At 39.5% G+C, this 14,735-nt stretch overlaps 3 protein-coding genes across 3 annotated transcripts; 2 read left to right on the top strand and 1 right to left on the bottom strand.

Moving 5' to 3' along the window:
- Positions 1–191: 191 nt before the first annotated feature.
- rft1 (RFT1 homolog) lies at positions 192–6,305 on the top strand. Its single transcript, XM_072684528.1, has 13 exons — positions 192–466; positions 581–666; positions 768–887; positions 2,328–2,517; positions 2,629–2,730; positions 2,819–2,953; positions 3,816–3,894; positions 3,977–4,027; positions 4,118–4,248; positions 4,340–4,484; positions 5,485–5,590; positions 5,689–5,938; positions 6,029–6,305. Exons 1-13 carry the CDS (start codon positions 404–406, stop codon positions 6,191–6,193), a joined length of 1,623 nt encoding a protein of 540 aa, XP_072540629.1. The 5' UTR covers positions 192–403; the 3' UTR covers positions 6,194–6,305.
- Positions 6,306–7,299: 994 nt separating this feature from the next.
- On the top strand, positions 7,300–9,218 carry mustn1a (musculoskeletal, embryonic nuclear protein 1a). The gene is made up of 3 exons (XM_072684529.1): positions 7,300–7,652; positions 7,729–7,861; positions 9,033–9,218. The coding sequence occupies exons 1-3, from the start codon at positions 7,644–7,646 to the stop codon at positions 9,119–9,121; spliced, it is 231 nt and encodes a 76-aa protein (XP_072540630.1). The 5' UTR covers positions 7,300–7,643; the 3' UTR covers positions 9,122–9,218.
- Positions 9,219–9,647: 429 nt separating this feature from the next.
- ruvbl1 (RuvB-like AAA ATPase 1) lies at positions 9,648–14,688 on the bottom strand. The gene is made up of 11 exons (XM_072683093.1): positions 14,435–14,688; positions 13,619–13,705; positions 13,360–13,492; positions 12,132–12,283; positions 11,939–12,028; positions 11,101–11,250; positions 10,917–10,980; positions 10,612–10,810; positions 10,374–10,476; positions 10,199–10,290; positions 9,648–10,008 (listed from the first exon to the last, which is right to left on the bottom strand). Exons 1-11 carry the CDS (start codon positions 14,573–14,575, stop codon positions 9,849–9,851), a joined length of 1,371 nt encoding a protein of 456 aa, XP_072539194.1. The 5' UTR covers positions 14,576–14,688; the 3' UTR covers positions 9,648–9,848.
- Between the last annotated feature and the right edge of the window lie 47 nt (positions 14,689–14,735).

The following is a 14,735-nucleotide window of genomic DNA, read 5'->3' as shown; positions in this document are numbered from 1 at the left end:
ACATTACCATCAATGCAACAACACTCTAAAAAGGATTGGTGAAGTGTAGGTCATAACAGCGACTACAGTTCACACATATGCAAACTATAATACCCTTAATATTTGTGTGTTTAATGTTTTATACAACGGATTTCAGTGTAGCACACGTTTTCTGTGCACTTTTATTATGAAAGACTGTGGCAGTATGTCTTGGTGAACAGGAAGTATGCCGTGTAAGCAGCTAGCCTGTATGCTGTATCAGCAGTGTTATATAGATTTGTATAATCGCTGCTGAACTAGCAGGGCATGTATTGATGTGTACGATGACAGATAACCGGAAACATCCATAATTTCAGGCGGTTTCTGTCCGTGGAGGTTTAGCTGCTTTAATTCGTGGATAGCTGAGCGCACGGTGAAGATCACCATGGGCTCGGAGGAGGTGCTTAAGAGTGCTTCAACTCTTGCATCTTACAACGTCCTGCTGCAGGTCAGCTACTGTCCCGCTGTGTTATTGTATATGTCTGTAAACAGGCCTTGGCATAGCAGTAAGCTTAACATGACATGACACGACTCGTGCTTTTTGTTCTGATGCTGGTTTCAGGTGATGTTCCGCCTACTTACCTTCTTCCTGAACGCGTTTACTCTGCGCTTCGTGTCTAAGGAGTTAATAGGGGTGGTGAACGTCAGGTGTGTTTGCAGTACATGCTGGGCTTATCTACTTACCTGTGGTTATTGCTTGTGATGTGTCTGTATTGTGAGACTCACTGCAAACTGCGTTTATGCTGTAGGTTGATGCTGCTCTACACCACGCTGGTGTTTCTGTCCAGAGAAGCGTTCAGGAGGGCGTGTCTGAGCGGCGAGGGGGCGGGGCGTAACTGGAGACAAGTCATCAACCTGTTGTGGTTCACGTAAGTCGTTTAGTCGTGATTTCGTGGCGCTTTTTAGAGCAGGCATTGTCACGAAGCAGCTGTTACAGAAGTGCAGATGTCTATTGTGTTTTAAGACAAGATTCAACATTTTAAAGTATGTGGAATTCCATAGCAATAAATAAATAATAGTAAAATGAAATGAAAAGGTAAATATAAAAAAATAAATATACAAAATCTGTCTTTTATGAATGAATGAATGAATTATGTCAGTAACACGACGGGTGACTTGAAATAAGCCTAAAATAATAAGCCTAAAATGCTAACTTTCACTTCTCCAAATACAATGAGCTTGGTGATTAGCTAAGTATGAGGAAAATTGGGAAAGACCCCATTAGATGAAGTTCAATTAAACTAAGGCTTTTTTAGTTATTTATTTATTAATTTATTGATTAATTATTATTTATTGTCTGAATCATTCCTCTATGTTATTGAAAATGCAAATGGTGTATTTATTTTAGGTTGTGCACACTGTCATTAACAGTGGTAGTGAGTGTTGTTTTCTCTCTCAGGTGAGAGTGATGGACAGGGTGGGGTTGCAGGTGGGGGGGGCATGCCATATTATTTTAGGTAATATTTGGTAACATTTTCCTGATACTGATACTCACTGGCGTAGCCAGATTTAGAGGCAGCTAAAAGTTCCAACACTGTGGGCAGTTGTGGCTCAGCGGTTAGAGCGCTGGGCTATCGATAACAGGGTTGTGGGTTCGATTTCCGGGCTCGGCAAGCTGCCGCTGTTGGGCCCTTGAGCAAGGCCCTTTACCCTCTCTGCTCCCTGGGCGCTGGAGTTGGCTGCCCACCGCTCAGGGTTTGTGTGTTCTCACTGCCCCTAGGTTACTAGTGTGTGTGTGTGGGTTAAATTGGCAAGCTGCCACTGCCACTGTTGGGCCCTTGAGCTTTACCCTCTCTGCTCCCCGGGCGCTGGAGTTGGCTGCCCACCGCTCTGGGTATGTGTGTACTCACTGCCCCTAGATCACTAGTGTGAGTGTGTGTTCACTACCACAGATGGGTTAAATGCGGAGGACACATTTCACTGTGCAGTGCACACTGTACAGTGACAAATACGTGCACCTTTACCTTTAAATGCAGAGGACACATTTCACTGTACCTTTACTTCGATCAAAGTTTATAGCTTTTTTTTTATGATATGATCATGCTTAATATGTCCAGCATAAACTAACCAGGTTAAAAAAGGATTCAGTTCGATTTCAAGTTTTCTCCAGAGTCCCAACGGTGAGGATGGCATAATGAAGTATAGCAGCAGTAGCACATTTGTGTTCTGCAGTGGAATCTTATCACATAGCAAGCAGGACTATGAGTAAGACTAAAAACAGAAATAGTGCATTAAGCATAGTATTGTCTTTGGATGTCTGTCTGAGCTGTGTGAATATGCTTGACTCTCTTACTCATTTTTGCTCCCAGGTTGCCACTAGGCTGTCTCTGGGGAGGGTTACTGGTATGTGTGTGGTGGTGGCTCCTCCAGGCTCCAGATCCTGAGACTGTTCCACATTATGTCCCTGCGGTGGGACTCTTCTGCCTGGCTGCTCTTACGGAGTTGCTGGCCGAGCCACTCTGGGTCCTTGCACATGCACACATGCTCGTCCGCTTAAAGGCAAGCGAGACTGACAATCTTTGCTTTCATCTGTAGTGAATTTGGCAAGAGCCATAAAACCTGCATATGTATAATAAAAGTTGAAGGGCTCATTTATCATCTTTTTAACAGGTGGTTGCGGAAAGCCTAGCAATGATTGCTAAGTGTCTTGTTACTGTTGTGCTGGTGGTCTCTGCGCCTAAGTGGGGTCTCTATATATTCTCTGCTGCCCAGGTGAGAGTGAAAATGAATATAGGTTGTGTGGGTTTATTTCCATTATCTTGCTAGATCTGAATCTTGGTAACCTTGTGTGTGTTTGTAGTGTGTGTATGCAGGGTTCCTACTTCTCTGTTACATCATGTACTTCCTGCATTTCCTTGGGTCAAAGGAAGCCGAGAGGAAGGCCTTTCCACTACATCATGTTTCTCAGCTGTTGCCCACCAGAAGGAATGGACAGGTGACAGTTAGTTTCTGATCAGAGATGATCTTTTTTTCAGCAGCAGCAATTTTTCCAACTATACCTTCAAAGAATGAAACAACAAAAGTTTAGAACAGAGTTAGCACAAAATCATTGTACTGTAAAAAAAGTTTTTTTATGCAGTTGAAAAATATTTGGTGAGCCTTCACTTTTTAGCACCCTGTAACAATACATACTGTTACTAAATAATACACACTTTCTAAAAGTATCTCATTAAGTAGGGGAAAGTGAGGAACAACCTAATATTTTTTGCTAAATAATTTAGGAAGTATGTGAGCAAGATTAATGCTCTGCTACAAATGAAAACATAACTTTGTTTCCAGCATATTTGTTTATTATCAAGCTGAATGAGCGCAGTTCTTCACCTCAGAGGTAGGGTTATTTGTAAACGGCTGTAACAGCAGAATCTAGTAGAATGCCTTCCCTGGACTATTGATGCATGTAAACCTTAGATGTAACTTAGCAGTGACTCTTAGAAATATCTGTCTTATTGCTGTCCAAATATAAAATTCACAGATGGCGGTGCTGTAGTAATACGAGAAGATGACACGTGTCAGCACGTTTATGTAAATTTGTTTAACTATAGGAAATATTTATGTTACATTTTATCTTGTGTTAGGTTGTGCTACACTGACCTCTATTTAGGCAAACAATGTAACTGTAACTGTCTTACCTTTAAGTTGAACTAATACTACCCCCAAATAAGTCTAAAAAGCCACTGCCCTGAAGTGCATGTTATTTTGACTTGGATAAATTAAAAATGATACAATTATAAGAATTACTCCAAGATAAATGCTGTCAGCTGATTGATGCTTGTATGTGTGTATATGTGTGTGTGTAGCCTCTGATAGACTGGAAGCTTGCCACACTTACTTGGAGTTTCTTCAAACAGTCTTTCCTCAAACAGATACTAACAGAAGGTAACATACACTTACTTTGCCTATATGTTATGAGTGTTTTCCTAGATTTCTAAAAGGGCTTTGTTTTAAATATATTCTACAGGTGAGCGCTATGTAATGACCTTTCTGAATGTGCTTAACTTTGGAGACCAGGGTGAGTGAATTAATCATAATAAAAAGCAACTTTATATCACATATATTCTGTACATTAGACTTAATTTCTCTGTTTGTGTGTTTTCTCTAGGAGTGTATGATATAGTAAACAATCTTGGCTCGATGGTGGCTCGCTTTCTGTTTCTGCCCATTGAGGAGAGTTTCTATGTGTTCTTCGCTAAAGTCTTAGAGCGAGGGCAGGATGCCCGGCATCAAAAGCAGGTCAGGACAACCAATCACACGCCTGCCTTCAGCCCTGAAATCAATTAGATTTGAGCTCGGATGGCAGTAATGAACAGTATTTGGTCCACAGGAGGAGGTTTCCATAGCAGCAGATGTCCTTGAATGTCTGCTGAAGCTGGTTCTCCTGATCGGTCTGATAATCACTGCATTTGGTTACTCCTATTCTCACCTGGCCCTGGATATGTACGGAGGGGAACTTCTGAGCAGTGGTACAGGTAAAGTAAAAAAAAGCATTTGAACCCCTAATATTTTTAAACACAGAATGACCTCTTCAACAATATACCTATATAATGCATAAAAAGGGGCCCAGGAGAAACACAACAAAACAACATGACAAAAAACACAACAATGTAATTGACATTTTATGTGTTTATTAAAAAAAAAAAGTATTCAACATGCAGTCCCACTGTATGGAAAAGATATCCCCCCTTCGTTTCGATATCTGTAATACCCCCCTAGCAGCAATAACTGATAACAAATGCTTTCTGTAGTTGCCAATTAATGCGATGGCCCACTCTGACATTGTGAGATGGACTTGCATGTTTGCTTTGGGCTGTGTCTTAATGCATAGCCCATCTCTGCTGTTAAGTGTGGTCGGTATATATTCTGTACAGAAGTTATGTATATTACAGTCAATTACTTTTTACAGCACTTCCATCATATTTGTGTTATTTTAGAACAATATCTGCAACTAAATTGTTTTTATATTATTAAAAAACACTAATTTTAAACTTTTTACTTTTTATTTCAGGTATTCTGAAAATGATACTTGGTATCCGTTCTTATAGTTTCATACATTTAATTGCTGCTTTTTCTATTTGAAAGTTTCTTCTATATTTCACAACAAAATGGGGAGTTTATTACAGCAGCTATGATATGCACTCATATGGCAATTGACACTATCCACAATTTGTAACATAAACACTTCTAAAATTCAGATATTGAACGTACCTGGATTGAAATGACAGAAAACATATATTTCTGTAGTTACAAATACAGGAAATTAATAAAACTTGGTCCTTTTAATGCAGTAGGCCAGCTTCACCTAAACAGTGAAGTTGTAAGTATCCAGTTCAAAACTAATCAAAATACCTCACTGATCTCAACAGATTCCAATCAATTATATAGTATCATTGTGCATTGTTTTGTTTATTGTGACATTAAGTTTACTTATGTGTGTGTGTGTGTGTGTGTGTGTGTGTGTGTGTGTTTAAGGGCCTTCTCTTTTACGGTGCTACAGTTTCTACGTACTGCTTTTAGCCATCAACGGCGTGACGGAGTGTTTCGTTTTTGCTGCTATGAGCAAGGAGGAGGTAGACAGGTGTGTTGTGTGTAAATTATGGAATTGCTGATGTTTTATTTGTCACCTTTGTCTGCACACTTCAGCTGCAGTAATGCATCATTTTTGTATGCTTGCAGATATAACCTGGTGATGCTGGCACTGTCTGCATCCTTCCTGCTGCTCTCCTATTGGCTGACATGGCTTTTGGGGGGTGTGGGCTTCATCCTGGCAAACTGCTGTAACATGGGTCTGCGAATCATGCACAGTTTAATTTACATACACCGTTACTTCCAGTACAGTGGCCACACCCCTCTGACTGGGCTCCGCCCACATCCTGCTCTGCTAATCACCCTTGCGATAAGCTCAGTCATTACAGCCTTCTCAGAGGTAAGGAGATAAATAGAAAGCAGTTATGTGTGTGTGTGTGTTATGTAAGATCAGTGCTTCTGATTTGCTTTTCTTTTGTGTGTATTTCAGAGTATGTTCTGCTGTGATAGCGGCTGGTTGCTGAAACTGGTTCACGTTGCCACTGGAGCACTTTGTTTACTAGTTGTGGTCACTGTTGTGTTTCTTACAGAAACAGGACTTGTTCAGTTTATCAAAAATCAGCTGCTTCCAAAATACAGCAAAAAACACACATGATTGCACATGTGAGTGCTGTTCAGTTATGGACCAAATACTGCCTTGTTTAATTTAGGCAATACTGTCAATACTGTACTGGTAATCTATAAACTTTCTTTGAATTTTTGGTTAAGGCTGGTCAAGTTTTTTTTTATTGTTTTATTTTTTTACCTTAAAATACATTCAACACAGTCTGGCACCCAATGATTCTAGGTTTGTTCCAGACCCACCACAATCTTGTCCAGGATCAGAAGATGTATGGATGGATGGACATTCAACACGCCTAACAGAAGTCTCTCTTTACAGCCAATCAGATTAGATATTTAATAATGTGTTCTGGTATTTGACTTTTTTATAACATTTTATTGTTGTTTTTTCCACAATCAGATAACCAAAGGCAGGAAACTGTGCTTCTCCCTGTGTAAGATAATAGAATTCCTTTCCTTTTTGATAAGCTCTTCGGTATTAAGGATACACCTCGAAGTAACACACAGTTATTGCAATGAATAAAACAATTGGTTTTGTGATGTTGGAGTGGTTACACTTTAAATTAGTATGAAAGACTGATGTTTCATTTCCTTATTAATGAGGTGACCGTAATAATATACTCAAGAAATGCCACTATGCCAGTGGACTATGATCCAACAATCACTGGTTTGAATCCCGGGGTCATGCTTCTTGCCAACAGCAGCCGGAGTCAGAGAGAGCACAATTGGCTTTTCGCTCTTAGAGGTGGGTTGATGGCACTTTCTCCCCACATCACTTATCAGTGTGATGTTGATCAACACAGGCGTCTGTTAGCTGTTATATTAGAGCTGGGGAGCTGTATATTTTATAAGCTTTAGCAAGATTCTTCACACACACACCTGATTTACACAAATGGTTCCATAAAGAATCATGCACTGAAAAGGGTTTAGGGAGCCCAACACAGTTCTACTATGACATTATGCAAAGAACATCTTTGCCATCTTGATTTTAAATAGTGTACAGTCGCCATTTCAGTAGAATGAGACAATCACCAGAGTGCAGGCTGCGCACTGCCCTAAAAACAAGACAAATTAAAAACATGTGGTGCATTAAAACACACACACACACTCTCTCACAACTTCAGAGAGCAGTCCAGGAGCCCTAGCTCACATGCACACATCAGATCACAACAGTGTGTCATTGCTGGACTGAAGGAACCAGCTGGAACAAGGAGACGTCACCCTGTCATTATCACATACATCACCGTGAGAATGGAGGGAAAAGACAAAGAGAGCAAGGAGGAGGAGTAAAAGAGTGACTCATGCCCTGGCAAACAGAATTATGGTCCCCTAGGGTTTGTGTATGTGTATGTGTGGACCAGCCTTTGGAACGGAAGAGGGTGTGTATGCACTAACAGAGGAAAAGAGACTTCCAACTACAAGCTGCAGGGCTGCAGTGAAAGTTTTGGATTAATCCAGCATTCAGAAGATCCTGAACAGCAAGCATGTCAAAGGTATGTGAAAGCAACTTAAGAAATAAGGAAAGAACCCTGCAGCAGAGAAGGAATAGTAATCTTCCTTTCTCTCCAGCCACAGGAGGAAGAAGAGGAGGGGAGGATGAAGAGACCAGAGGTAAAAGATGAAGACCTGATCCGGGCGAGGGATAAGCTGGCTTTTGGAACAGAAGTGAAGAGTAAGACGTTTGAGGTGATGGAGGAATGCGGTGAGTTCAGCAACAACCTTCTGATCTCTGCAACATAGGCTTTACAAAGTGTTTCTATGTGTGTGTGTGTGTGTGTGTGTGTGTGTGTGTGTGTGTGTGTGTGTGTGTGTGTGTGTGTATGGCCAGTGCTGGTATGTGCAAGTCACTGAGGGCCTTGCAGTTTTGGAGTAAATTTAGAGCTGAACTACTTGTCTGAAGGGATTTGAACTGTGTGTGTCTGTGTGAGCAGTTGGTCTTGCTGGTGTTTCCACTCCAAATAAAGTAGCACAGGCCCTGAAGTCTGGGACACATGGACAAATACACTCTGGGGAGTGACAAATGTGTGTTTATGTAACAATCTCTAGACTAGCCACTCATCCACCTCAAAGTAGACCAATTATTGTCACTTAACTGTTTAACTCTCAAGAGTTAAATACATTATCAAGTCACGGATAACAGAAATTCCAAATGACATGTGCATTAATTATATTCCATTACCCTAAAAAGTGACATCCTGAAGTTTGAGTTTTAAGGTTGCAATGTTTTTGCAACAGATCTTTTGCATAGGATTTTTTTACCTCACCCTAACAGTGGGGTAAGATGACCCAGTGAGTATGTTGATCTACCATTTATGCAGAAAGCATCCATCAATTCTGTCACAGCTGTTCTGTGACAGCTGGAAAGAAGCACATTGGGACATTATTACATAATTATAGAACTGAAACACTGTTTTGCTTATCAGAACAGATCCTTATTGCCAGGTATATCACCATTATTTCACACAAAATGTATCCAAGATGGTAAATGGTATGTGTTGCTGATCTGCATTTGTTTACAAATGTGTATGTAATGTACAGCCAATGCACAGGCCTGAACTGAAATTATGTAAAGGTCCTATATTTTTAATGTTAAACCAAAATGTGGAAAACACTGCCACCACTGACAAGCATTGAAAGGTTTAGCTACCTGGTGTAGATACTGTTAAAACTAGGCTAATTTTACATCTGGCTCAGTTTTCCTTTCTGAGAGGGCAACTGGGAAATGCACAAATTCGCTCAGCTTATCCCTCTCTAAACAACATTTATAACTCAGGAAGCTGATCCACTTTAGTGTAATTTGTGTGTAATTTAATGTTAATGTTTGTTTTGGATCTCTCTGTTCTGTTAATGTTTTTTTTTTCTTTATCCTTTAGAACGGGCCGGAAAAGTCGCTCCATCCGTGTTTAGTAACGTTCGATCCGGAGCAGAGACTGTCTTCAGCAAACCCAGTAGGAGAAAGTAGAGCAAACAAGCACGGAACCCACAGGTCTACAGATTCACACTATGGACCTCTTATACTATAATGGGTAAAAATGTTCAATAAAAGTGTGTTTAAGTCATGTTGGATGAGCTGAGTCATTGACAGCTGAGGTTGTTCTGGTGTAATGATACATTTTCCAGTTTGATTTTTGAGGTCAAGATTTGATTCAATTATTTGTATTAAAAATGTTTTGCTTGCACTTTATACATTAAATTATTTATATTTATTTATGAAGTTTTTGTTAAAGGATTGGCATGGCAGTATTCTATTTCTTTAATATATATGTGTATATATATATTAAAGAAATAGAATACTGCCATGCCAATCCTTTAACAAAAACGTCAATAATCACATAACAAATGTGCAATTAAAATACATTAGCACACTTTTTTTTCTTTCTTTTAAATGGAGGTTGAGGTGTAAGATTATGAAGGTCACATATGAAACACATGATTAGAAAGCAGTAATAAGTTTATTTAAATTTCATACATTGCTTTTCACATTTAACAAAACCAAAACATTAACAGTATGTAAAAATCTTCTGCTCAAAAGCTAGGCAAGAAATAATTCTTCCACCAAAAAAAAAAAAAAAAGTGATAAAGGAACAAACAGGTGAGTTAAAGAGAAACTCCAAAGGCATAAGTTGTTCTTATTTAACCAAAAAAAAAAAAGGTCCAGGCCCAGTAGCTGAATGGGTTGAATTGAAGAGTTATTTCATGAACTTGGTGTGCTGGTCCTGTAGTATCTTCGCTGAGGACTTGGCATCATAGAAGAGCTCATTTATTTCTTCCACCTGCTCTCTCTCTACTCCTTCCTTACCCTGAACTCTTGCCAGCAAATTGGCTGGAGTCAGGAGCTGAACAGCATACCTGCGCATACACAAACACATACATACCTCAAATAACCAATGATTTAATGTGTTATGACCTGCTTTGAGCAGACAGACTATACAAAATGCTATCAGTCGTTTATAAGACCTAACCTGCAATGGGTCTTTTTACAGGATGACACATTATAGCGTATTGGAATACTGAATAAATATATGACTGTATTACTTACCTGAGGGTTGTCTTGGTGCCAATCTCTCCTAAGTGACTTAAAGCATCCTCACTAATGTTAATGCCTTCTATCTGAGCTCGGATTTTAATGATCTGCAAAGAGACACAAAAGTTAGTGTGTTAGTGTGCAGAGAGGTAAATGTATCCCTTTGTCTCCGTTTCTGGCACACATTCACCTGTTTCATTTCTTGTGGGGTATAGAGCATGGTTCTGATGATCATGACTCTATCAAGTAGGTCGAGTGGGATTCCATGAGGAGAGCTGATGTCCTCCGTTCCCCTGAAAAAGGCAACAATCAAAACAATTGATCCACTTGTCTAATCAGACTGAACATGCAGAATACATACATTTCACTTCTCTGCAAATATCCTTCCTAATGAAGGTGTGTAGAATTAGATTAGGAACACTTCCTACCTAATGAGGCAGTTTCCTCGGTTGGATGCGAACACTACGATGGGTGCAATAGAACTCTCCAGAGCTCTGTGCAGGTATGTAAAACACTCTATGTCGAGCATGTGAACCTCATCAACGAACAGAACACCTGGCACCAGCTCTGCCACTCCTTGATCTATGTACCTGTTCACCACCTTATTGATCTCCCCTCGCAGCTTATCTAAAAAAACACACAAATAGTTCATATGAAATACTGAATGTAGCTTTCACTCATATGAAAGCAGCTTAACAGTTTTTTTTTTTGTGTTCTAAAGACCATTTCATACCTGTGATTTCAGTCTTCTTGGGTTTCATAAGCTGACCCATCATAGAAAGGATGTCTTGGCCTCCCTGTCACACACAGCAAGAATAGAAGACACTATGATATGCACTAATCATAAGCATGTTTGACTTTAAAGTAAAAAAAAAAAAAAATGCTTTGTTCTACAGTTATTGATTTTGTGTGTGTACCTGAGGTCGGGCATTAGCAACATCCAAGTCATGTAGCGTAACATCTTGTATAATCTCTTTCTTCTTGTGCACATCTCCTTTGGGCAGAGGCACGTATTCTTCTGCCTCCAAATCAAATTCTGTTGCAAATGTGTCACATCGGCCCTGCCTCTGTGGACCAATAACAAACAGAATGACTGCAGCTGTAATCATTCAGCAGACATACATAGACAGGGCATAGCAGTATTGATGGGCACTGTATTAAGTTGATAACATCAAAAATTGAATTGAAAAAAAAGGATTGAACCTTTTTAAACAAGCTCTAATGCTGATAGTGTATTTCTTCATGTGGGGTATTAGAGTGCTTCAACAGTTTCAGAATGTCCATCTTACGTGATTTCTTTTAAAATTCTAATTTAAAATCTTTTTAAACAAAAATTAATATTGGAGACTGGGTATCAGAAAACAACAGGAGGCACCATATCGCCTCCATTTACTAATCCATTAATAAGACGAACACAGAGACTTTTGAAAGATCAGACACATTAGCTATACCCTCCAATTGTGCTTAACTCCTAAAGTACTTCATCAGCACTGATCTCAGTCTTCTTAAGAAAGGATCTTTAGAAAGAAAGTACTGTTGAAGGTGATGCTAGGAGCCTTCATGGAATGGCGCCACAATGTGTTTGTGTGCTTGTGTGTATAGCAAGCATGAAAGACCTGTCAGCACTATGAAATACAGTCTTGTCTTTAATCCTTTGCCAGATGGCCTGCCCACCTGTACTGACTAAAGGATACATCAACACACCAAACCCACAAGTGTGCAAGACACAGAGCAATAGCTTGTGTGTGTCCTTACCTTGACTGCACCACTGTTGGCTTCAATGTAGATGACATCACCAACCTCCACCCTTTCCTTCTGCAAGCTCTCATAGATACTGGGATCAAGCTATGGCACAAAGAAACAGAACACATGGTATATGTATCAGTCATGGCCATCTCTTGTTTTTACACAGAGCTACATTTTTTATTTTTTTATTTTATTTTTTTACCTTCAGCTGTTTAGTGCCTTTCCCTGTCTTCAGGCCAATGATGACATGACTGACAGTTTTCCCATATCCACCCATTGGATTTTCTGTTTCACATGGTGTCAACTCTGTCACCTCACCTTCATATACTTCTTTTGTCTCCTTAATTCGCAGACCTACACACACAACATTTAAGTAAAATAAACGAATATGATGAAAAATCACAGTGAACACATATTTTAATCAATGCACTTAGTACAGCAGTTGAATGTTATACACAATGTGTTAGTAACACAGTAGCTTTGCAGATCACACAGTAACCACTGTTTCACCTGTGTATTGCCAGCTGGTGTCAAGTAACTGTGTGTGTGCATGCCACGTGCCAAAAGCAAAGGGCAAATGTCGAGGGTATGCTGACAGCAGTACAATGGACCCTCTCTGGTCTCACACAGTATCTCTCTTTTGAGAATAGGCTGTAAAGTAGACCTCCTTCTTAGTCCATTTCCTCTTCTATGACAAGTTACATCAACACACACTCATACTGACATACACACACATACAGGGTTGTGTGGAAGGTTTATGCATAAGAGAAAATGTGTAAAAGATATTTAAATCTAGCTAACATGAACATTAAAAAGTAAATACAAACAAACAATAACTTGTTAGCTTTAGTGGGAATGAAGAGAGAGAATTTTTGTATAACAGTTGGGTGTTAACTAAATAGCTCTAAATGTAAATTTCAAGTAAAGTATTTAAGGATATCCAAGCTAGGTATTAGATGGTAACTGTAATCGCAGTTCCTAATTAAAATGCAAGTTCAATTTCTCTTTATTAATACAAAACTCTTCAAAGAGTCAGGGTCAATTGTTTGCTTAATTAAGTATTGAAACTATTGGAAGTTAATTTTGAATTGTTTAAATCCACAAGTCGCAGTACTACAAAAGGTAGAGAGAAGGCAGGAACCAAAATTGTCCTCTTCCAAACAAACATGTATGGCTTCACTGAAACCAATGCATTTGTCTCACTATAGACTGTGTTTTTTGTTTATTTACATTGATCTTAATGCAAGAGTGTTATTACAGGCGAAACCACAGTTACTGCTGAGATCCATTGTTTTAAAGCATTTACGAACACAATACTGTATTCTAATATTATCCATTAGTTCTCCTGCAGACAGGAGCTTTATCCCAGTGTAATCCTTCATCAGCTAGTTATGTTTTTTGTAACCAAATGTATTATTATGGGGACTCACCAATAGCTCTCCTGAAGTTCTCCATCAATACTTCTGTCTTTTTGATCTCTGAGGAGTACACTTCACTGCCCACCATTGGGCAGAATGGCACCTTATTTCCCAACTCCTGAGCCATGGCCAATGCTAGAGCAGTCTGTTAGGCATAAATAGTTTGTTAACATTCATACAATTATTAAACCAACCAAGTAGCAACATGTGATTCACCAAGACATGCTACTTATTGGCGTGTGCAAAGCCAGACATGAAACACTGTAGATACCTTTCCAGTTCCAGGTGGCCCTGCCAGTAAGACAGCTCGGCCAGCCATCTTTTTAGAGCGAATCAGCTCCACAATGATACCACAGGCCTGAAAAATATCATTTTATTTCAGAATACACTACCAACTGGTCACAGAAATACATATAGGTGTATCAAAGAAGCAGACACAGACACAGCAGACTCATATTGGTCTATGTCAGATTAGCAAATGTGTTGTGTAGTGTATTATTGTGTAACATATGAAGTAAATATATAAAGCGAAGTTAGGAAAGCAATAATGTCTATATCAATATCATGGTTTATGCTAACACATAAGCATATACACAATGCATATACTGGGATTATAGCCACCTGGATTAACATTAAATATAAAATAATACTTCATTATTAACAATATATGCTAGAATTCATTAACTAGTTAATTGCAGATATTTTAGGATAATTAACCCATATTTACTTAATCATTCACATTGTAGTAAAAAAGACAATCTAATTCGAATATAAAATGTTGTAAAAAATCTGATATCGACTTTTTAAAGTAATTTAAAGCAATTACTGGTCGATACCGATATGATACCGTGCATCTCTAGTTACAGTATGGGAGCAAGTGTCACACATATTAGCTAGCGCCAACTAACCCAACATAAGTGCTATTACAATTTAGCTAGCTATCCTATATAACTCTGGGTGAGTTCTCTCATTCATTTAGTCGCGTTTCTCTAGGCAAAGTTACCTATTTAGCTATCCAACCTCAGCCAGTTACCACAGCTCCCATTAGTAAGTTAGCTAACACTAGCTAACGTAGCCAGCTAGTTACCTCTCTGGCGGCCTCCTGGCCCACCAGGCCAGACGCAGTCTGCTTAGCATTGCCGGCTTCGTCCAGCCCAAGCCCTTTCACGTGGCTGTGAGAAGCGATGCGCTGGGTCTTCGTTGTGCTTTTCACCTCCTCGATCTTCATGGCTCTTTTCTCTTATTTTCAAAGTTCAAGTAAAAGCTCTTCAGCTCTTAACAACGGTGTTCTGCTTTCGCCGTTGAAATCGGCGCGACTACAAACACGGGGGACCGCGTTTCCATGCGGGTTACCAAGGAGATTTAGGGAAGTGACCGCCTCCGCCAAT

Source organism: Salminus brasiliensis, chromosome 7, assembly GCF_030463535.1.
Source record: "Salminus brasiliensis chromosome 7, fSalBra1.hap2, whole genome shotgun sequence".
In the NCBI taxonomy this organism is placed as follows: Eukaryota; Metazoa; Chordata; class Actinopteri; order Characiformes; family Bryconidae; genus Salminus; species Salminus brasiliensis.
Note: the sequence above shows the minus strand (reverse complement) of the source record. Positions and strands in the feature narration are given on the sequence as shown.

Bases quoted from the DNA above. Each gene is read 5' to 3' on its own strand.
- rft1 (XM_072684528.1), top strand. From the start codon at position 404: ATGGGCTCGGAGGAGGTGCTTAAGAGTGCTTCAACTCTTGCATCTTAC. The intron at 4,485-5,484 runs GTAAAGTAAAAA...TGTGTGTTTAAG, and splicing joins ACTTCTGAGCAGTGGTACAG to GGCCTTCTCTTTTACGGTGC. The intron at 5,939-6,028 runs GTAAGGAGATAA...TGTGTATTTCAG, and splicing joins TCATTACAGCCTTCTCAGAG to AGTATGTTCTGCTGTGATAG.
- mustn1a (XM_072684529.1), top strand. The intron at 7,862-9,032 runs GTGAGTTCAGCA...TTTATCCTTTAG, and splicing joins TGAGGTGATGGAGGAATGCG to AACGGGCCGGAAAAGTCGCT.
- ruvbl1 (XM_072683093.1), bottom strand. From the start codon at position 14,575: ATGAAGATCGAGGAGGTGAAAAGCACAACGAAGACCCAGCGCATCGCT. The intron at 12,029-12,131 runs GTAAAAAAATAA...TTTGTGCCATAG, and splicing joins AAGGCACTAAACAGCTGAAG to CTTGATCCCAGTATCTATGA. The intron at 11,251-11,938 runs GTAAGGACACAC...ATTGGTCCACAG, and splicing joins CCAACAGTGGTGCAGTCAAG to AGGCAGGGCCGATGTGACAC.